We start from the raw sequence: 22,881 nt of genomic DNA, 5'->3' as shown, positions 1-22,881 counted from the left end.
TTACACACCAGAGCGCCTAAGACAGAGGTGGGGAAACTATGGCCCTCGGGCCACATCCGGCCCACAGGACCATCCTGCCTCGCCCTTGAGCTCCCGGCCCTAGCTCCCAGCCCCTCCCCTGCTGTCCCTCCTCCCCCGCAGCCTCACCTCACTGGTCCACCGCTTCTGCCGGGCAGCACGGCTGACTCCGGCCGGGCTGCGAGCTCCTGCCACTCTGAGCAGCATGGTAAAGGAGCGGGTTGAATAAGGGGCAGGGGGTCCCAGGGGCCAGTTGGACAGGGTGGAGGTTCTGGGGGGGGCGGGGCAGTCAGGGGACGGGAAGTGGGAGGGAGCAGGGTCCAGGCTGTTTGGGGATGCACAGCCTTCCCTACCCCACCCTCCATACAGATTTGCAACCTCGATGTGGCCCTCGAGCCAAAAAGTTTGCCCACCCCGGCCTAAGAGCACTAGTCATGGACCAGGCCCCATTGTGCAAACATACAACCCCCCCTCTATTACAGACAGTTTTATGGCTAGAACAGTACTTAGAGTGGTATAGCTCATTCCTGCACAAGGGAATACGTTATATAAGTTTGAGGCACCTTTAGATCCACACTTGGGGTTATATCAGCATATCCCCCTCCCTCCCCCCATGTGTCAACCATGCCTAAATGTTCTGCACATAAAACACCTGCAGGTTTCTAATCTTACACAGAATTAATGAGAAGCAAAGCCTTTGGGGATGAGGATACAATCTGTTTTCCTTGCACCCTCCAGGGTTTGAAGTCACAGAAGTTGTATTACCAGCGCTTACAAATAGTGGCTCCCCTTTCATGTATTCTCACACCCAATGCTTGTGCATCTGGCAACTCATTCTTCTAGTCATCATTTGAAACTAGGGCCCCTCTCTAATTGATCACAAGATCTAACAGGAGAAGCCCAGTATTAGCACTGCAGTGAAATTCAAACGACTACACCACGCTTCATATCTTCATGTGCACACCAGTCAAGGCGATGTCCGGGTGAAGGCGAGAGACAAGGGGTCAGGCTCAGCAGCAAGGTCTCATGTTAACAATGGTCGGTAACACTGAGGCAGGGTAACAAAGGTCACACATTTCAGGCAAAACATATCAAGGAGACATTAGGTTAAAAATCCGACAAGTTTATTCAAGAACATCTTAGGTCCTTACATGACTCCCATCACTGTTGTGTCTGGGCACCTCACAATCTTTAATGTACTGATCCTCACAACACCCCTGTGAGGTAGGGCAGTGCTATCACCCCCCTTTACAGATAAGGGGGAGAGGCACAGTGGGGGCTTGAACCCAGAACTCCTAAGTCACTGGATAATGTCACAAGCACTGCATCACCCTTCCACTGATATCAGAAGACGAGGAGCAGAGGGCAAGGAGACCAGCTGAGACCACATTCCTGCCTTTGCACATGAGAAGCCAATAATGATGGCGGGCGCTTCCTAAGGAAGTCAGGTGCCCAGCTCTTACTGAAATTCAACTGGAGTTCAGCACCTAATTCCCTAAACATCCCTTGACTATCCCAGCCAAATCCTTTGGAAGTTTATCTGAAGTGAAAACAGCAGAGGTGCTGGAGAGCAAACAACCCCAGGAGATGGGTTCAACACTGCACTCTGGGAAGTAGGATCACATCTTCCATAGCCACCGATAGAATTATCTAGTCAATTCCTTGTACGTGGCCCTTGGTAATTTGCTACTTGTTCTACACTTAGCTTGGAGAAAACGTAAAGCTGGTCAGTTAGAGGACACTATCATAGGATGTATTCTGTCCCAACTTATGCAGGAGCTTGAGATTTCTACCTCTGTCCTTCCACCCCTTGCCAAAATTAGGTCTCTCCCACCTTCTACCTGCTTCTTGCAGGAGATGGAGAAACATTTTCTGTTCAAATTGTTGCAAGACAGAGCTAAAAATTAACTGAGCAAGAGCAACTTGTTAAAGACCATTGGATCCCATTGATTTCAAAGAGACTACTCACATGCTTAACTTAAGCATGCGCGTAGCTGGATCTCCGGCTGTGCACTCAACATCTTGCAAGATTCAAGCACAAGTCAACAGCAAAGGAAATTTCTGCATCACTTCTGGAAATCCAAGTCTGGGACTTTATTCACCTAGCTTCATCAAACAGTGGAAAGACACGATTTAACTCCTGACTGGCATTCAGGCTTCCACTGGCTACGTTCCTCTTCCTCCAAGTTGTAAGTGGAACTATGTTTAACCAACTCTCAGCACTTGGGAAGATAATAAATACCTAGGATCAGCATGGCCTCCCACTGCAGTTTGACTGGGAATTTAGCCACAGTAATCCCCAAGAGTATGCTCATGTTCAAAGCAGGAGAGATTTAGCCTCTGGTAATGTTCTGCTAAGGCAACTTTGTACCAAGTGACTGACGTGTATGCAAGAATTTGGTCCCATCGCCACCATAGTAGATGGAGTTAGTTGGTGTTGTGTGTGAACAGCTGCTTTAGGAAATCGAGTCTGTTCTTCCAGCCTCTGCACGCAGGAGCCAAAACCCAGCACCTGTAAAAGTTTATAATACTTCTCCGATTAAACTAGTTTCTTATTAGCTGAAGTTTGTCAAATATATGTAGACGATAATGGCTGCAGTGTCATTCACCTGCAGCAGGACCAACTCCTCCACTACAAGAGTGGGGCCATCTCTGGAGTGAAACCCAGGCAGGACCCAGGCCTAATGGGCTGAGAAGGCCCCCACCCTCCTCAGCTCCACCCCCCCAGATGCCAATGTGAGGAGTGTACTGCCAGAGTAGATCAGGTCCATCCAGCCCCGTATCCAAACAACGATGATAACCCACACCAGACACTTCATAGGAAGGTGCAAGAACCCAGCAGTGAACAATTATGGAATAACTGCCCATAGAGAAAGATGCTTTCTGACCCCAGGCAGGAGGTGAAGATAAAATGCAAAAGGGAGGCCAGTGAGAAACAAGGAATCTGTTAGGAGGAGGAGCAGCAGCCGCCCATTTGTGGATGCTGATGAAGATCACAGGAGCATCTCAACTAGTCCAACCATCAACTTGGATATTTCACAGCCAAACCTGAACGGAAATACTCATGAATCAGCTGGGTGTGTCTTCCACAGTCAGAGTCAGTCGTACAGAAACGTGTATTACCGAAAGGCAGCATCATTCCAGCGCAAAATGCTCTGCAAAGAGATCGTCCTTCTTGCCAAACAATCCTCTCACTTGTTCAAACTCCAGGGGCATGCTGGTGGCTTTTTTCTTTAGCTCTCTATCGAAAAGCTATTTAAAGAAAGTCAAATGCAATTTGGGTTTCATTAGAACTCTGGAGCAAAAGGGGATTTTTTTTGGCTATACGAATTCCAGTCACGCAAGGCCAGACATTTATCCCCACACCCAGAGCAGGAAAGGGGAAAGCCAGGGATTCTCGAGGCCTTTTTGGTTATGTGACAACAGGGGAAAAAAGAAACTGTTTTTAAAGGAGGCACCCCAGAAGCAGATGGAGGTTTAAGGGAGCTGCACCCTTTATCTCACCACACAAGGAACAAGGTGAAGGCAGCACCAAGCAATGCATGGAAAGCAAAATTCACCCCCAATTCAAAGGCCAGGCACTTAAGCCCTAGCAAGGGGCTGATGTAGTGCTCAGAGCTCTGGGCAGCTCCTCTGCCTCACGGCGGCTGCAGCAGCGCGCTCAATATGAGAAGGTGGGAGGGGGGGAAATATTTTGACAGCTGGGATCTCTCCGGGACAGACTAGAGCTGGCAAATGAGTATTAAACTAGCAACAAGTTGCTGCAGTTGAGCAGCCCACGGCTAGCCCCTGCAGGACGTGATCTAACCCGAGCCCCCATCCATGGCTAGTGTTCAAACACACACCCAGCGAACAACCCTACCTCGTAGGCAGATAGCTCCAGGAGCTCCGATATGTCATCCTCTAGTTCAGACAGCGACTGGTTCACAACGGCAGCTGCTTGGGCCACATCAGGGTGATAGTGGCTCTGAAGGGTCTGAAGCACCAAGAAGAACTAGGTACGTTCTATAATCAGGGGAGGGCGAGACGAGTCCATTGGGCTTCCCCACCCCCACTGCTGGCATCTGAACCTCTGCTGATCAGTTACAGCACCAGCTTCCTCTGACTAAGGCCCACTTCCTCAAAGGTATTTAGGTGCCTAATGCCCATGGGAGTTAGGCACCCAAATACCATGGTGGATCGGGACCTTATTGCCTGAGCAACAGTGATAGGTCTGCTGCTCTTCCCACCTTCAGCATCGATGCGGAGCATCTAGAAATCCAGCCTCCTACCACCTACCATGCGGTCAGCAGCCCTTTAATCCAGGGAGACCCTGCATAGGGACACTGGTTAGCATTAGGCAGGGACTGACTGGAGAGAACTACAGGGCACTGCCTGTGCCCATCACAACCGAGGTCAGGCTCCCACAAACAGTTTCCTGCAGGCTTCCTCCCTTATGCAAAAGCCCGACGGAATTGAGACCGGAAATGATAACCTCGCTGTAGAGTTTTAGAGCCACCACACAGAATTTAATACATTCTACCCGGCTAGAGAATCCCGCGGGAGGATTCAAAGAAAAGGGGGAAGGGGATAACCTTCTACAGATTTTCAGTTCCACAGAGCCCAACTGGATTCGTCCCAATTAAACTCCACAAGGGTTTTTAGTGGGATCATTTTTACCCCGGCCCTAAAGTCTTGCTTATTCAGTGCAGGATATTTGCTGCTCTCAGTACCATCCTCTGCAGCTAATTGCACGTTTCTGGTTGTGTGGCCAGAGACTGGCACTTAAGGATCATTTCCTCCACAGAACTACAGCCCAGCTCTTGTGCATGTAAAATAATTTGCCTCTTGCCCTTCAGTTCCTATCGTCATGCAAGTAGGACACTGGTCAGGAAGTCAGCTCATTTCCAACCATGTTCCTTTAAGTGACACCTCCCACTGTAAGTCATGCAGTGAAGGGGGAGGGGGAGGGTGGGAAGTAAGCAAAGGTGGGCGGGGCAGGAGGGGGCTCTGTGTCCTGCACAAGTCAGGTTATTGGAGGACTTACCTGTAGCTCCCACAGCGAGCTCTCCAAAGCCCTGCTCTCGGATGGCTCTTCCTCATCCATAATGTATGGATCTTCCAACAGAGCTGAGAGAGATTAATAGGAACATCTATAATGCACAACTAATAGCTTCCCTGTATGGGGATACACGCACCATCAGGGACACACGGCAGAAACAGAGAGCAATGGGCACAGCTAGACTGGGATAAGAAACCAAATCCGACACGCCTGTGGTTGAAGAATAAGCCTGCACTGACGTGACCTGGCAGACCTCAGGGCTGCTTGCACTCCAAACCGTGGCTAACTCTGCTGAATTGTAACAAGTCCAGGAGGTGACTGTGAGAACTGGAGGCAAGATGCCAGAATGGTTTGAAGTGAAGACAGGAGTCTCACACAGCCCCAGCTTGTCACTCATGTTGCTCAAAACCATCATCAACCAGTTCACAGAAAAGGCAATAAAGACACTGGAGGCTGTTAAGCCAACCTGGTGGGAGAAATACTGGGAACTAAGGAAAGACCGAGCATATTTATTCATATCCAAAACAAATGTCATTCTTTATATCGAACACAATAAAGTCTGCCCCAGGGCATCCAAGAAATAGATTAAAATGGCTTTAAACACCTAAAGACTTGAACATTTTCAAGTGACTAGTGATTCTGTGTGGCCAATTTGAAACCTGATGCCCAGAAAGTGCCAAGCAGCCACCTCTAAAAATCAGGCCCTTTAAAGCGTCTCAACGTGGGCACCAAAAAGCACCAGCTGTGTGGATGGATATGTGGATGCACAGACGTCCTCTGAAAGCATTTATTAGATGGACACCTAGAGAATGGCAGGTGTAGCAGCTAGATCTCAGCACAAGGGATCTACTTATCATGCCTTGCTCCAGAACCCTTTGGTTTCTAGATTTATTGGTTCTTTTAAAATATATTCCGGCACCAGTGCGATTGGGTGTGTGTGTAACAGGGTATCTGGTGCGTGAATGTATCAGTCCCTGAGCCCACTCAAACTGGGAGTTGGCATAGCAGGGCCACACGCCTGCCTCTAGTCTAGCCCTGCAGACATTTTCAAATAGGGCTTCCGGCCTCTAAGGCAGAGGAACAGATAGGGAGTCCTAGCATCAGGGAAGGACCTAGGAAGAGCTCTGTGCCTCTACTGGGTGGGATGACTGAGAGGAAGACACCGGCAAGAAGCATCAGCTGACTGGAGAGGACTGGGGAGCTTTGATAGATGGGCCATGAGGACTGTGAAACCCTGGAGACAGACAAGGGACACAGAGACTACTCTGAATCTTTGTTAATAAAACCCCAGGAAGGGACCCGGAGATGGGATTTCACCTTCCCCAGCTGGTGGATTGGCCCCTTTGTGAACGCTTTGTAGAGCATTGCAAGCCCCCTCTCCGTTCCCCTATTACCTTCAGGCCCGCCGGGTCTGTGCACAAGAACCTTGCAAGCTGGGTGCCTCCGGAAAAGATTGCAGATGAAGGGAATGACCATGAGCAAAGCCTGGGGAGGAGCGGTGAGGGCCAACCTAGAGAGGCGCTTTATGAACGCTGCCACCAGGTACGCTGGCAAGTGCCTATTGGAAACAAGGGAGACCAAGAAGATATGCAAGTGTCAAAGCCTTAGCTAGCGTCTAGCAGACGAGACTGCAGCATATGGCTCCTAAAAATCGGATCCAGACACAACACAGGCAGTTGCTGACAGCACGTCTTCATGCTGATGTGACCTTCTGGGACTGTCCAATGTAAAGATGCTACAAGCAAAAAATGTAACCTTTTCTTTTAGCTTCTTTTAATTGGAGCCTGGCACCCAAGTTCCAGTGAAAGTCAATGAGTCGTGCATCACGTTGCCATCCACCGATGTTTGTGCTCCATGCCTAGAATCTCAAATTTCCCGGATCTTCGATAAAACTCTTGTCTGTCATCTCCCCCTCCCCCTAATCTTTTGATTTGCATCTGTGGCATCTCTTTATGGACATTTCCAACAGAGACTGACTCGTAGCTTTGTATGTGGTAATTTGTACAGGCATTTGCTAATTTGTGAGTGCTTGACTTTGTAACCTCAATAATGTTCTTTAAATGAAGTTGTGTGTGTGTAATTGGTACACAGGCCATGGTGATACATTTATGAAATATCTTTAGGACTACGGTGAGTGTTCCAATTGTCAATGAAGACCAAACCCGTCTGCAATGCGTATATGACATTTTTCCTTATTTTTACTAACAATTCCATTTTACTTCACCCATCAGCCAATCTAGGCACTTCCTCTGGGACAGGATAGCTAGGATTAAGGATGATGAGTTACAGCTACTCAGTCTTGTGGCCTAATACACACAGAAATTCATACGGATTTTCTAGTGGTAAATCAAAAACTGTTACTCTTGGTGTATGTCATCGGTGCAGCAGTGATAGAAATATAGCCTCAAATTAGCAGGTTAAAAGAACAGGAGTACTTGTGGCACTTTAGAGACTAACAAATTTATTAGAGCATAAGCTTTCGTGGGCTGTAGCCCACTTCTTTGGATGCATACCTTCGGACGGAATGTGCATTCGGATGGAATGCATCCGAAGAAGTGGGCTGTAGCCCACGAAAGCTTATGCTCTAATAAATTTGTTAGTCTCTAAAGTGCCACAAGTACTCCTGTTCTTTTTGCGGATACAGACTAACACGGCTGCTACTCTGAAATTAGCAGGTTGTTTATCTAGCTTCTTTTTTCCATGCACTGAACTGACAGTGTTAAGACAGGCTGTTGAACCCTTTTGTATGAAAGGCCAGCAACTTCTCAATGGCTTTACCGCATAAGGCCTGCAAAACCTTGCAAGTGCTCTGTAAGTTACTCTTGAATTGCACACTTGCTACTAAAGCCATAGAGAGAATGGTATTTGCTCACCACTTCCAGTTACTGGTTTAAATCGGCAGCCAGCTGAACTGAAGAGCAGCATAAGCACATAAGGGACTGCAGATAACATTCAGATACACAACCGCACTTTTACCCTTTTCATCTATTCAGGCATATGACAAATCTTCAAAAATTCAGCATGTGCAAAATGAGGGAACAAGACTAAGTCACGTTCTCAAGCCCAGTTTCCTATATGAGGCTAACAAGAATCTGATCCTACAGACACAGCAAAATACATTCAATCAGCACGCACAGGGGATTGTTCAAGGGCAGTCTTTGGTTGGACAGAAACGCAAGGGGAAAATAACTGGTCAAATATTATAAAAAGGGTACTTACGATGAAGACAAAAATAAATCCGCTAGATGGAAAAACCGGGCTCGGTACTTCACGTGGTATATGGAGGGGTCTAAGAGGCTGTACAGCTTTTTGTAAAAGTCGGGGTATTCCCTGTTAGAAAAAGCAAACAGATATGTGCAAATTCTTGATTTGTAAGTGACTTGGAGGCACACTGTCGCTTTGTGGCGTTCCTTATACCCTAAACTCAGATCCTGTCCCTTCTCTAGGGCACCCTCATTTGGCCTCTTTCAACTGAGCTGCCAGATGGAGGCTCCTCTCCCCAGCCACCCAAAAAAAATGGTAAGGTGAGTTTTGTGCTTTTGGTAGGTGCTGCCCGGACAGCTTTGTCACCTGGAGTTCTCATTGGCTTGAGTGAGCTCCACTGAAGTCAACGGCAAAGCTCCCATTGATGACAATGGCTCAGGATCACTGACAGAGGCAATGCAAGCTCCCACCCACGGCAAACATGACTTCACCTTTTCCTGGAGGGGCAATTAAGTTTTCATGCCCATTCACCCCTTGCCCACACTGCTGACAAGGCAATGGTGGGTTTTGCAACAGGGACCAGAGAAGTGGACTGAAATGCCCAAAGTCACCAAGGCTCAGATGTGAAGAAAGAGAGAGAGAAGTCGTAGAACAAAGGACGCCTCAAAAAACAAAGTGAACTCATTCATGGAGCAGCAGGTGGTGGGGGTGGGGAGAGGTTGGCAGAAGGGCTGGTGCCTATTCAGGGGTGATTTACAACCATAGAGAAAGAGCAAATTCACCCCATCCTATAACGCACACAAGCATCTCGCCTCCTTTTCTTCCCCTCTCAGGGATCAAGTCACAACTGGGAGCTTTTCAGCTCAAACCCACACTATGAGTCCTGCTTCACTACCCGCTGTGAAATGTGTCCCAGATCTCTCTGATGCGAGCTACAACCAGCTCCAAGGGTGTGACCCAGGTCTATGAAAACATATTACAATATCCTCTAGTAACAGCCCCAAATCCTGCAGCGTCCTTCTGAAAACTGCAGCGCTTTGCACAAGTGGGGCTAGATTTTCAAGGGCTCTGCACTCACCTGTTCAGAGGGGTTCAGTTTCCATTTAGGCATTTAAAGTAAGGCCCAGATTATCAAACGAGCCCAACCCTCAACGGGATGAACCCTAGTGCAGAAGCCTGCAGTACTTTGCTTTTTAATGAGGGAATTTTAGAGCACAGGGAACTGGGGAATCCATGTCAGTACCTTTTATATATAAAGAAGGAACTGCAAAACTCTACTCAAACAAAACACTTTCCCCTTTAAACAAGATGATGTTTTTTTTACTTACAGGTTATGCTGATGAATCAGAACAAATAACCCATTTAAGGCTAGAAGACTGATGGCTCCACCTATAAAAGAGCGAAGTGGGATAGTAAGATCTAGCAAAGCTGACAGGTCATCACGGGTCTCTGTAGCAAACATTAACGGAAACAGACCCCGAAGGGACACAAAATTCAGAGCACTCGAAACTGAAGCAATTAACCTATGTGAAATCCCCCAGTGTAATGACGGGCTGTAAAATTCAAGGGATGTGAATTCAACTAAAGGCTTCCAGAGACTCACAAATCACTTAAAGAGCTTTTTCCTACTGACTGATTTTAGCTCTAGTTAAAAGGATACAGCCACAAAGAGAGAGGAGCTGAAAGAGGCACAGTAACGCTGGCCTAATCCCCCCCACGAGGACAATGTCTGGAGACAAAGAGATTGCCTTGGAATTAACAGTTCCGCAGGAAAGTGGTGCATCTTATATTTAAACACAGCTAAGTGGAAGCTTAGCTTGTTTCACAACAGCTTTGGTTGAACTCGATGGTTTAAGAGATCTTTCTGGTACATGCCTCAATCTAAAGCTCTGAGCAGAATCTTCTTGTGTACAAAGAACGGGAATAAAAAGTGATTTCTCAGAACCCCAACAGGTACTGGCAACCAATTTGGTTTATTTCTCTTTACCTCACTCTCAAGGATCCTGAAGTTTTATCGATTTTCCCTGCTTTCCTCAAGGTTGTTTCCCACCTTCCAGCCAAACGCAACGCACCCCTACTGAATCAGCCAGATGGGTCCCTCTTTAAATCATCTCCCGAACAGGCAGAGGGGATGCAGCTTTCTCAGCCCACCCATACCATACTGTAAACAAAGACACAGTAACACCATGGTCCTTTGTCATTCCCCAAGATTCACAGAAGTCTATTTCTCTACCCACCTATGTCATAGGCGACTGTCAGGAAGTCTATCATAAGGGTGGGTTCATTCAGGTGAGGCAGGATAGAGTCGTGCAAAATTACAAGAACCTTTTTGTAAAGGCCGGTGGGTAGCTGTGAAGGTGGAAACATTACATTAAACACTTGTTGCAGAGAAGAATTCAGAGAAGAGAAACAACACCTAATTAAAGGCTAGAAGGGTTGACACAGGAAGAAAACTGGAAAGGGCTGGACAGATATAGCATAGTTCAGAGACCAAGGTCCCAATCCTGTGCCTGCAAAGACCCTCTGTGAAATCAATGAAGCTCTGTGCAGGGCTCTGTTCTCATAGAGTGACTTGCCGGGCCAAGGCCCATAGCAGGATAGGAGAGCTGGCTTCCATTATTTTAAGGGTGTAGGTATCAAACAGGGAGATGAACTCTATAGAGTGACATGGGGCTGATATTAAGGAAATGAAAAACATCTTGGGTTTATGAGTGGGTGGGTAGAGCTACGCGATAGAGATGGCCTCAATTCAGCATCTAAACCCAAATCACAATCAAAAGTAAATGTGTCTGCTCTTATCCAGTCCCCAAGGGCATCTGTTCACACCAACAGTGGCTGGAATTTGGGGGGCAAGTGATAAAAGAAAGGGGGGGGGAGGTAGCTCCCTTTGATGGACATCAAGCCAGCCAGTTAGCTGTAAAATCCCTCTTGGTAGATGTTCTCTGCTTGCTTTACCCGTAAAGGGTTAAAAAGTCCCCCAGGTAAAGAAAAGGGAGTGGGCACCTGACCAAAAGAGCCAATGGGAAGGCTAGAACTTTTTAAAATTGGGAAAGAAGCTTTCCCTTTGTGTCTCTTGTGGTTCTCCGAAAGAGGGGAACAGAGGGCAGCAAAAATGCTGTGTAAAGTTTAAACGAGGTGTGAAAAATCATCTTCCATACCTAGAAGGATTCATTGGGACAGGGAATGTTTAGATAGACGCAATCAGGTTTATTTCTTTATTTCGGCTTGTGAATGTCCTCTGTGCTAACCCCAGATGCTTTTGTTTGCTCGTAACCTTTAAGCTGAACCGCCAAGAAAGCTATTTTGGGTGATTAATTTTTGGAATTGCTCTTTAAAAATCTAGCAGAAGCCTAAGTTCCAAATGTATTTTCTTCCTTTTTGTTTTTAATAAAATTTATCTTTTTTAAGAACAGGATTGGATTTTTTGGTGTTCTAAGAGGTTTGTGCATGTTGTTTGCTTAGCTCATAACAACAGCTAATTTCCTTGTTTTCTTTCTCAGATCTTCCCCCTGGGTTCAAAGGGGTTTTTTTGCATTTGGGTGGTGGCAGCGTTTACCAAGCCAAGGTCAGAGAGAAGCTGTAACCTTGGGAGTTTAATACAAGCCTGAAGTGGCAAGTATTAGTTTTTAAAATCCTTGCAGGCCCCCAACTTCTGCACTCAAAGTGCCAGAGTGGGGAATCAGCCTGTTAATCAGTGTGTTAAGTTGCGTGGACGATTTGAAGAACATTCCAGGACCACAATAACAGCAAGAGTTAGATGAGGCTAGATTAAAGCAATGAAGGCCAGCTCACACTCACCTTGTGTTTAAGAAAGCCAAGCCACATCCTTTCAAAAGCCCGCTTATGCTCCTGAAAACAAAAATGCAAACACTGAGCTAAACATACTGATGAAGAGAAAGTTCAATTCTGCCAATTATCAAATGAAGTGTTACCTTTAGCTTTGATACCTTCCATTCTTCCTGGTTAGCTGTTTAAGGGAAAAAAAGCAAGACAAATAGTTAACCTGAAATTACCAAAAAAACCGACACCTTTCCATTGGCCCTTTTCAAATAGCTACACAGTAATTATTATAGTGAGCCAAGCACACCTGAGTTGAGTTTTATTTCAGGCTGAATCTACACGGAGCTGTGGACATTTGAAAAGCTTTTCACTTCAGATAGCACTAATCCAATTGTTCTCATGCAGATTTAAACACAGAAGAGTTAAACAAGGTATGATTTTCTCATGTCATTGCAGTTTGATCAAAAATATAGAAGGAACAAGCGTCTTAAAACTTCTGAGCTAATGAGAATCTAGGCTTGCCCAGACCATCTTGGTTAAAGTGCGATGGATGGAAAGGAGGAATAAATGCCAATTAAAGTGACCACAACCAACCATGGACACTTTGCCCAATTAAGCAGGTTTGGATGTTTCAAAGCTTTATAAAAGATCTCTCACTACAGCTCCCGCACACCATGGTTTGTCTTTCCTCAAGAGCATGTCTCTCTATTAGCAGCTGGAGATGATGCCTCCATAAAAGGTGATCCGGAGCAGCAGAGGAGGGTAGATCCTCAAAAGCAGTTTTAAAAAAGGACTGTAGACGGTTTTCTTTTTTAAATACACCCTCATGAGGGTGTAGAATACTTCATTTTAAAGTTCTGCACTGCAGAAGTTGGATTTTGTTACATTTGGTGTCATTCTAATCACATTAGCGAGTTCTAACAAGCAAACACTCTTAAGCATGCTTTCCCTCTCTACTCAGACGCCACCACATGACGCTAATAGCAACAAAATCCACTAACCTTGCTTTACCATGAAATTAACCACCTCATTCTCTTTGCTTGGCATGCTAATTGATGAAATGAGGGAAAAGACATTCTGCTGGTAAACTGGAAGCGGAACCTGGGGGCAGGGGAGAAGGGGAGCACATGAATAAATAAGAGTTGCACAAAGGATCAGTGACTTGAACATTAGTCCATTTTACACACGATAATAGCATTTAACTAGAAAAAAACATTAAAACAAAGCGCTGGATGTTCGAATCAGAGACAAATCAACATTAGAATGATTCTTACAAACTCTCCCAGTCTCAAACTTTGCTGGTTTGTCTAATATAAAACCCGAGTCTGAACTAACCCTAGTTTTACGAAACAAAAACGTGGCTGCTGCTGATAGAAAAATCAAACCGACTGCGTTTGCCCAATAGAGAATGAAGCAAAAATCAAATCCTTCTATCCGAGCCCTCCAGATTGCTCAGGTTTGGCTCAATCAGAACGCAGTACCAGTCAAGGAGGTTTTGCAAAGGAATCCAGAAAAACATGCCTAGTTAAAATGGAGGACAGCGTTCTGTAAACCTGGCATACAAATAAAATAGGAAAGAGCTCATGGCACGCAAAGGAGCACACATGTCTCTCTAGCTCTCAGACACGAACACTGGGACCATGAAGGGCATTCCAGGTATGGTTGGAGAACCCCAGACCCACACTTCGCCTACAAGCTGCAGCTTCCAAACTAAGGGGTACCCAGACCCACTTCAACTGTGATATTCAAAGCACCTCTTTTGTCTTCTGCATGACTTGTCCAATATTTTCAGCGACAGCCTTCATTACAAAGTACCGAATGTCATCATACTCCAGGTATTCTTGGAAACGTGAAATCAGGAGCGAAGAGTCCTCTTCACAAGGGATTAAGTTCTCCACAACTAACTAACAAAGGGTTTTGAAAAAAAGCAGCATGTCAATATCTATTATACACAAACACTAACAGAGATATTTTTGTTAGCCATGAGCTACCCCAGACCTCTGTTATCTCAGAAAACATCAGAAAGTCAGTGCCTAGTCTTCTATGGCATCTGAGGATGAACATATGTCCCCAATGTCTAGGTTCTGTGCATGACACGGAATAGTTGACATCAACTACTTTGAAGTTTTGCCACTCACTTTTAAAAGCTCATGAGGGAAACTGAAACTCCCCTTCCATTCTGCTTTGACCAAAGGGTATTTCCCTTCCAACTCAACAAACTTCATGAGGGTAGCGAGTGATAATTCCTTTAAAGGAGACAAAAGAAAGATTAAAAAAAACCACAATAAATCTTAGAGATGTTCACTCTAGTCAGGATGAATAGGACACTAGGACAACAACAGAAGTCTCAGTTATATATGACAGCATTGGAGGTGCTATTTGAGGGAGGAAGGCAAGAGTCTTTATGACAGCAGTGGGCAACCTGCGGCCCATCAGGGTAATCTGATTGCGGGCCGTGAGACATTTTGCTGACGTTGACCGTCTGCAGGCACAGGCCCCCGCAGCTCCCAGTGGCCGCGCTTTGCTGTTCCCGGTGAATGGGCGCTACAGGAAGCGGCGGGCAGCAGGTTCCTGGGGAGTCACCCATTGAAACAAATATCTTCCCCCGTGTTCACCTCAAAAGCATCCCATCTAAGTATTGTCCCTACCTATTTTGCAAGTTCTGGAAGGGACACCCGGCACAAGGCAGCATATTATTAAACTAACAAAACTTACCTTGACCTGAAAAGACTCATGGCCCATCAGCTCCACCAAGCAGTTGACACAACTGTTATAACGATGCCTCATCCATATTTTGTACTTGTCTTCTGCACTGTAGTTATCTGAAGGACAAAATGCAAAGAGAGAGGCTTCTGAATGCCCACGGGCATGACTGAAATGGAGCAAATCAGAGAAGTTAATGTGGTTTCTGACAGTCCTGCTCAGGGAGGGAAGCAGTCTAAGGATTACAGCTGGCAACAGGCATTACAAGGCATGTTCCGTCCTTTGTTCAGGAACTAACTCAATCAGTGAGCTTAGGCAAGTTACAACCCCCATAGGCCTCAATTTATCCATTTGTAAAACACAAATCTCTGGCATCGTCTATCTGAGGCTCCCAAAGTGCATTAATGTTAAGCCTCAATCTACGCTGTGGGATAAGGAGGCCTTATCTCCATTTTAGTTAGCAAGCTGCCAAGCAGACAGGGGAAGTGACCTGCCCAAGGTCGCACAGGGAAGTCTGTGGCAGACCAGGGAACAGAATCCAGATCTCCTGGCTCCAAGTCAGGCGCTTTTGTTACAAGCTCATCCTTTCCAAACGGTGACTAAGGGCTTGGCTACACTTGCAGATGTAGCACACACACACTAATGGTTTGCTTTGTCCTGGAGCGGATAAGCATGCTGGCTGTCAGAAACGGAGCTTTGAAGTGGATATCCACATGCCTGCAGCTAATTTCAAAACAATGAGAAAAGTGGCCACTTGACTTCAGGGGATTATGGGACGTTCCAGAGGCCAATCACAGCACAGTAATGCAACACCTCGTCCACACTGACATCTGGGCCTTTCAGCCGGGGCGCAGCAAGCTTTATGCTTCTCCTGGAGGTGAATTACCAGGAGCGCTCCAGCTGCAGAGTCCAGGTGCTCTATGTGCCTTGCCAGTGTGGACACCTCAGGAGTTAGGGCGCCTGGGGCTGCTTTAACGCGCTCTAACTTGCAAGTGTAGCCAAGCCCTATAGGACTTATTCTTTACTGATATCCGGTACTGATTTCACTATAGCACAGGCCTGCACAACTTGTAAAGCGGTGAGGGCCATGTTACTCCAAAGAAAACACCTGAGGGCCGACCCTCCCCTCCCCCCAGCGCCACTGAAACAACTCCCCGCCCCCCAGCGCCGCCCGCCGCTCAGTTCATCACCCCCCCATGAAATAAGGGGAGGGGAAAAAGGGGACAGTTTGAAGGAATTTTCTGGGGCTATGAACTAAGCCAGGGAGGTGAAAGGGGGGCAGTGTGAAGGGATTGGATGTGACTATCCAACACACAAACACAGGGGCAGAAGGGAGCCCGGGAGGAGACGGAGGAGACAGTGTGATAGGGGCCGGGAAGGGGGAAGGTCCCTGGACCAGGGAAGGGGGCAGCAGTTGGGGCATGGCAGGTGCAAAACACACACACACAACCCCTCTCCTCCAGGGATTTCCTGGCTTCCCACAGACAATTCAACCCCCCCCGCATCCACTACAGAGGCTGACCTGGGAGCAACCAGCGCAGTAGCCGCCCCGCCCTGCCCCTAACTGAAGGGGGAGTTTGGGGGGGGGGGGCAGTCTTGGCCCAGTCCACCCAGAGCTGCAGCTCGAGCCCAGGCTGGGTGCCCCTCCCCTCGCTCGGCACTTACCGGCTCTGCTCCCTGTCCCCTGACTGCTCCGATCCCTGTCCACACCCCCGCCCCCTGACAGCCCCCCCGAAATCCCGACCCATCCAACCCTGCTCCCTGTCCCGATTGCTCCGAGGAGGGGAGTGGAAGAGGGACTCTGCCTGCTGGAGCCCAATGGAAGCAGCTAAATCAGGCCCAGGTGCTGCATTCTGCGTGAGGGGAAGAGAGGAAAAATCCCAGATGGTTGCACCGGCCCTCTGCGAACCCGACAGCCCCATCCCACCCTTGCCCGCGGGCCGCATGTTACGCAGGCCTGCTATAGCGATTTAGAAACAGACCCTGTTAAATCAGTGCAGCCCCCCTATAATGAATGCACTTAGGCTAGTGCTGATATCAGTGTGGTAGGACCATGTCCACACTAGGGAGTTGTACTGGTTTAACGACTTTTGTTTCTAAGGCTTGGTCTACACTTAACAATTATATTGGTATAGCTATGTAAAGTCAGGGGTGTGAAAAAAACAAATCTTTGTTGACGCAGCTAGTGCTGCTGGGGAGATGGTGTTTCCTGCGCCGTAAGCTGCATCTATACTACGGGGCTAAGCCAGCATAGGCTGTGTCGTGTAGACATTCCCTAGTTAAACGGGTACAAGATGCCACGTAGACCAAGCTTTACCAGCCCCTCTCGTCCTCAGGGATGTTGGGAGATTTAACCTGGTCTGATGAAAGGGTAAATGATGGAGGCCGCTAGGGGATAATGGCAGGAACTGGGGCCACACAAGCACGTGGCCGGGGTTTTCAAAAAGCCGCAGAGACCAGGCAAGCAGCCACTCGCTTACCTGGGAGAGAGGTCTCTTCTCCCGGCAGCTGGCCTACGAACAGCTCTCCCCGCTCCAGCAGCGCCCCGAACAGCCGGCTGCAGGTTCTGATGGCACAAAGGACGACGTCCTCCTCGTCCGCCTGGGGGAGAGCAGCAAGGTCAGAGAGCTGGTCCACAGGGAGACAGATGGGGGCTCAAGGGGGAGGCGACGACAGCAGGAAACCTTCCCATCGGGGCTGACCCGGCTTGTCCACAGGAACCCCCTGGAATGGCTGTCTGCAAAGCCCCCCCCCATGCCTCCAACATCACCCCCCACTGCCACCCTCACCAGCCCCCCCAATTGCCCCTGCCCCCGTTGCCACTGACTACTAGTCCCACCCCCTCCAACTATCCCTCACCCCCATCCCACCCCAGTCAGTCCCCCACTCTCCCTTACCAGACCCCACCACCATTGCAACCACCCCCCAGGTCCCCTCACCGTCCCTCCATTGCTACTGACCCCAATTCCCCTGCCCCAGCTCCCCCCCCGCCCGAACTACCAACCCCCGGACTCCTGCCCCAACCCACCGCTACCTAATCCCAACTTCCCCACCCCCACTACTGACCCCCAGCTCCCCACCCCGCTCCCAACCCCCAGACCTCCGCGCCAGCTCCCCCCTCCGCTCCCAATCCCCCATCTGCTCCCGACCCCCAGTCCTAGCTCCCCGCTACCGACCCACGGACTCCTGCCCCAACCTACCGCTACCTACCCCCAGCTCTCCCCCACCACTACTGACCCCCAGTCCTCTGCCCCACTACCAACCCCCAGACCCCTGCGCCAGCTCCCCCCCTCCGCTCCGCCCCCCCATCTGCTCCCGCCCCCCTGCCCCAACCTACCGCTACCTACCCCCAGCTCCCCCCCTACTGACCCCCAGCTCCCCTCCCCGCGGCCCCCGCTCGCCTGCAGCAGCTCCAGGATCTCGAAGACGCGGTTGGCGCTGCCCCGGCTCCGCAGCACCGACTCCAGGCTGGAGGCCAGCGCGGCGGCCGCGCTCTGCCCGGGCTGCGCCATGTCGGGGCCGCCCCACGTGTGCGGACGGAGCAGCCGGCCCGGCCCGACCCCGCCCCTGGCGGCAGCGAGAAGAGGCGCAGCCCGGCGGAGCCGAGTCCCCGCCCCGAGCTAAGGCGGGCCACGGCCAGCGCAGCCCCCCCCTTGCACCTCGCACACCCCACGCCCCATAGCAGCGGCCCCCCGCCTTGCACCTCGCACACCCCATGGCAGCAGCCCGCACCCCCCTGCACCCCACGCCACATGGTAGCCGCCCCCATGCACCCCCGCCACATGGCAGCCGCCCCCATGCCCCTGCACCCCCGGAACCAGGACCAGGTGGCAGCAGCTCCCATCACAGCTGCAAACTGTCTTGATTTTGTCATGAGTCTCATGAGAATTATTGTCCTGAAAGCCCCAGCTCCTGGAGTCAATCCTCTCCATGCATGTAAACATCCCAATTGGGATTATAAACAGTAGTGTTAATTCTGCCAGTGCGAATTAACATTAAAAAAACCAGGCAAATCCATGGACAAAAATGTCCTTTTTCACCACAAGAGCAAATTACTAGCAGTCAGTGTTAGTTACCAGTACTTTAAAAAGCCAATGCCCTACCCATTTTAACAAAACCTAGTGGAAGTGTATTGAACATTATTTACCCTACACAGTACTGAAATGACAGGTATATTATAAAAATGTACACTTTATTACACCTTCAGGTAGGATACATCACTATTCCTTACAATCCTACTGATCAAGTACAAATATTTATGTTCATAACGTATTTACAGGTAGATTGACTTTCTAACACCTTCTTGGGAGAGCGACAAAGAAAAAAAAAATCTGAATTTCATCTTCATTAACTGACCTTAACATTAAAAACAAAACTGCCTCTTTAGACACGGAATCAGACCAACACATTGATGTAGTCAGCAGTTTTCCCCCCCACTGTTGCAAGTGTTCCCCCTTCCACTCAACTTTCAAGTACATAAGAGCTGAACACTTGAAAGTAAAATTGGGGCTTACTACTTCTAACCAATACTTTTGGATGAGCAATAATATACTGTACCTGCTGTCAGTTATCCAGTTGTCACTGCATTTTAACTATTCCACTGCCAGCTTTATTAGTTTGTGTTGCAGAGCTGCTAATAGAGATTAGCTAATGGCCCTGGCTCAGGTGAAATCAGGGGAATCTAAAAATTGTTCGCTAGTTTGCTCATGTACAGACTTAGTTAAAAAAAAAAAATCTACAACCTGAGAGTCCAAGAAAAATAGTAAGATGCAGGAGAAAAGAAGTAATGAGATTAAAAAATAATAATCAAGAACTCTGCCTGACCCCAGTGTTTATATTCTGGATCTTAACTGAATGAGACATTTCCTACTTAAAACAGAGGAGCTCCTTATGAATTCGCTTATTTAAGCCATTTGTGCTACTGTTTGATACCAATAACTCTGTATCTATAGAAATCAGAACAAAAGATACACATATGCTTTTTCTTTAATTAGACTCCCCTCCTAAAATATTGAAAAGAGTACAGAATGGGGGGGAGGGGGAATCTTTGTTTAAAAAAATGAATTTTCAGAAATGGAATATTACCATTTTCATTGAATTTCATGTCTGTCATGCACTTTTGTGGCTAAAGTAAAACAAATCTATTCATCCAAGAGCTTTCTGAATCCTCTCTTAGTGCTGTCAAAGAGGCTTTTGCAGCATTTTCCCCCTCCCAGTTCTATGCAGCTTTTTCCTCGTTTGTTTGACAACAATAAGGCAAACTGATGTGGAGGAAAAGGCATCCAAAATACCAACCTGAAGATACATTCATCATTAGCTTTAGTAAAAGAATAGTACAAAAGTTAGATCTTATTCTTTACACAATTGAAGAATTAGTCTTAGATTTAAATTTTCTATTCCCCACTCCCCCAAGCTGAAAGATGAGTAGAAAGTACTGAACATTTAAACATGTTGCAAAAGCAGAATTAAACTGATGTATTAAACTCCATCTGTTCACGATTTTCCGATTTGGAAGTCCCATAAGAAACAACTAAGGGCCATTTGTTTAGAGATACCAATTAAACAATTCTTTTACAAAAAAAATGGGGTACACTTTAATACACATCTACTATCAATACAGTATTCAGCACATGCCTAGAATATCCATTATTTTAAAGTGAAGTATGAGAGTGAGTGCACAGGTTGGGTGCTTCAATAAACTGTACACAAAACTACTAACAAACATTTTAAAAGACTTACAAAAATGGAGGATGAAACATGGTTCTTTTCTTTTTAATTACAGATACTTACAAATTTTCACATTTATTGGCTAAACTCTGCAGGGAGAACGTCAAATATAATTGGTTCTTCTGAGGGATGATCACCTCAAAAGAGAACCACATGCAGCTTTCAGGTGGAAAGCACTCTGCTACACTAGTCACACTTAGTCCTTGGTATGGCTTTGCAATGGATATTAAACGCTCATACACATTACAGCAGAGGACTGCATTTTCTTATTGGCAGTTATACAATATATTACATGGATGAATTTTACCAACATTTAAGGAATATCACCATTTTTTGTGAAGCTGGGCAGAAATACATACAATGGTTTGAACAAGCACAGAAAATAAGATCTTCTGCTGGGGCAGAATTCGCCTTGTATGAACTTTATGAGCATTTTCTGAAGTGTGTTTTTTTGTTTTTCGTTTGTTTGTTTTTTTGAGAGAGAGAGAGTTTGCATGTTAAATGTCAACCGCCAAAATCCTTCTGTTAAAAAATGAAAGGGATTTATCTTCATTTGGATGGGGATCTGCAGAGAACCTGCCCACGTTGCCATGGCTTAGCAAACATGAAACGCGGTATTTCCATGCTTATTTCAATTTAATCATTAGTTCAACTAGGTTTGGTGGGTGCCTTCAATCTGACAGTAGGTGTCCTCATTTGCACTTTTGCTTGCTGGTTTTGGGCTTCAGACGTTGCTGGTGCCTGGGCTGGGTTCTGTACACCTGGGGCCTGAATTTGGGGAGATGCTGTTGTCACAACTTGCTGCTGTATCAGTTTCTGCTGGACCACTTGAGCTGTAGCAGTTGTTGCTGGAATCACTTGGACCTGTTGTTGACCTGCAGTCGTCTGAGACAGCGTCACAGTTTGGGGCTGAGCCTGAACCTAAAAATGTTTAGATGACAGGAGATAAAACCTGGTTCAGCATTAAATATAGAGTTCTTTATTAGTATTCTGCACCACAGTACAGCAATTTACTTGGTTGGATGTTCTTACTTCTGACTGACAGGCAGGTGAACCAATCACAGTCGATAGATTTTGGGCCCACACACACACCTCACTAGCTTTTCCATTTGCAGTAAGGAAGGGAGACAGGGTACCTGTAGCCCTGTGCATCCCAGCTAAAAGCCAAGATAATTATCACCCCGTCTTCCTGCAGAGAGCATTCCCCCTTTACCCTCCACAAGAGAGGTGGGGAGATTATGGCCATTGGATAGTCAAACATTCCAATACCGTTGTTTCCTTCTGGTGAAGGAAAGCAGGGAGGAGAGGAGAGGGGTTGGAAGAGATCAAGGGAAAAGCATCAGCCATTGTGGGTAAAGCCACTGGAGGTCCCTTACCCATCTTTAAAGAAGGCAATAGGGACGGGGGGCTACAGCAGGCAGTGTCTATCCCCACTTGAGTGAGGGAGACTGGTCCTGGCACCTAATTTGCACAGCTGTGGCCACTGCAGGGAGGTTTCAATGTTCTCCTGCTTGTCTATCCATTTTGAGATCAGAGGAATGAAAATGGAGGAGTAACTTCAACTGTCACTGCCTTCATTGGAGGCAGAATGAGGGGGGAGAAGTGACACTTCAGCAGAATGCCCAAGTCTCACTGTGAGAGGTTCAGCAAGCGCCCTGTCAGTCAAAGAGGAAACCCATCCATTGTGAAGTGTTGTGTTAAGGGTGCAGATAAACTGTAAACATTCAAGGTAGTATTTTCAGAAGTGTTTAGTACTGGCCTAACTGTGCTCCCACTGAAGTCAATGGTAAAACTCACACAGCTGTAAAACGAGAGAAGGATGAATACCTCCTTTGTAAAGGACTTTGAGATCTACTGATGGAAAGTGCTTTATAAGAGCTGTGATATTGATTGGGAGCAGACTTAGGTCAGCACTGATCACCCTTAATGTTTATGTCTGTTGAAAAAGAATAAGACATGTTTATTGCTAATGTTCTGAAAGTTGATTTTAGACCGTTTGAAATAAAGGCTATCGGCTACTCAGGGCTTGTCTACACTTACTGGGGGATCAATGCATGGCGATCGAGGCATCGGCGGTCGATTTAGCGGGTCTAGTGAAGACCCGCTAAATCAACCGCAGATCGCTCTCCCATCGACTCCTGAACTCCACCTGAACGAGATGCGCAAGGGGAGTCGACGGGAGAGTGTCTCCCGTCGACATAGCGTAGTGTGGATCCCACAGTAAGTAGATCTAAGTATGTCGACTTCAGCTACGTTATTCACATAGCTGAAGTTGTGTAACTTAGATTGATCTCCCCCCCGTAGTGTAGATAAGGCCTTAGTGTTTAGTTTCCTCTTCATCTGCCTCATCCTTGCCCCATCCCATTTTGTGTTGCTCTGAATATTTCTTTGTTTTCTGTGAAGCACCT

The 22,881-nt window shown here is 47.4% G+C and overlaps 2 protein-coding genes across 8 annotated transcripts in view; both read right to left on the bottom strand.

The window, feature by feature from the left end:
- Positions 1-1,125: 1,125 nt before the first annotated feature.
- On the bottom strand, positions 1,126-18,304 carry NOC4L (nucleolar complex associated 4 homolog). The gene is made up of 16 exons (XM_034791353.1): positions 18,148-18,304; positions 17,227-17,347; positions 14,759-14,865; positions 14,182-14,289; positions 13,798-13,947; positions 13,045-13,144; positions 12,196-12,230; positions 12,062-12,112; positions 10,501-10,612; positions 9,592-9,652; positions 8,279-8,389; positions 6,454-6,617; positions 5,045-5,127; positions 3,881-3,994; positions 3,142-3,270; positions 1,126-2,530 (listed from the first exon to the last, which is right to left on the bottom strand). The coding sequence occupies exons 1-15, from the start codon at positions 18,256-18,258 to the stop codon at positions 3,154-3,156; spliced, it is 1,545 nt and encodes a 514-aa protein (XP_034647244.1). The 5' UTR covers positions 18,259-18,304; the 3' UTR covers positions 1,126-2,530; positions 3,142-3,153.
- Positions 18,305-18,912: 608 nt separating this feature from the next.
- LOC117887974 (E1A-binding protein p400-like) overlaps positions 18,913-22,881 on the bottom strand; it is a 64,957-nt gene continuing 60,988 nt past the window's right edge. For 4 of the 7 annotated variants that reach the window (XM_034790881.1, XM_034790886.1, XM_034790884.1 and 1 more), the window contains one exon: positions 21,122-21,394. In XM_034790881.1, the coding sequence (XP_034646772.1) occupies positions 21,122-21,394 (273 nt within the window). Of the gene's footprint in view, positions 21,395-22,881 lie in introns of all 7 variants that reach the window. The other 3 variants (XM_034790880.1, XM_034790883.1, XM_034790882.1) reach the window with 1 other exon arrangement.

The sequence above is a fragment of the Trachemys scripta genome, chromosome 15 (genome assembly GCF_013100865.1).
Source record: "Trachemys scripta elegans isolate TJP31775 chromosome 15, CAS_Tse_1.0, whole genome shotgun sequence".
Taxonomy (NCBI): domain Eukaryota; kingdom Metazoa; phylum Chordata; order Testudines; family Emydidae; genus Trachemys; species Trachemys scripta.
Note: the sequence above shows the minus strand (reverse complement) of the source record. Positions and strands in the feature narration are given on the sequence as shown.

What these genes read in the sequence shown, in the direction of transcription:
- NOC4L (XM_034791353.1), bottom strand. Translation starts at nt 18,258, where the DNA reads ATGGCGCAGCCCGGGCAGAGCGCGGCCGCCGCGCTGGCCTCCAGCCTG. An exon ending in TCCCTCATGAGCTTTTAAAA is followed by an intron (nt 13,948 to 14,181) that starts GTGAGTGGCAAA and finishes ACCCTTTGTTAG; the next exon opens with TTAGTTGTGGAGAACTTAAT. An exon ending in GATTTATTTTTGTCTTCATC is followed by an intron (nt 6,618 to 8,278) that starts GTAAGTACCCTT and finishes TGTTTCCAATAG; the next exon opens with GCACTTGCCAGCGTACCTGG.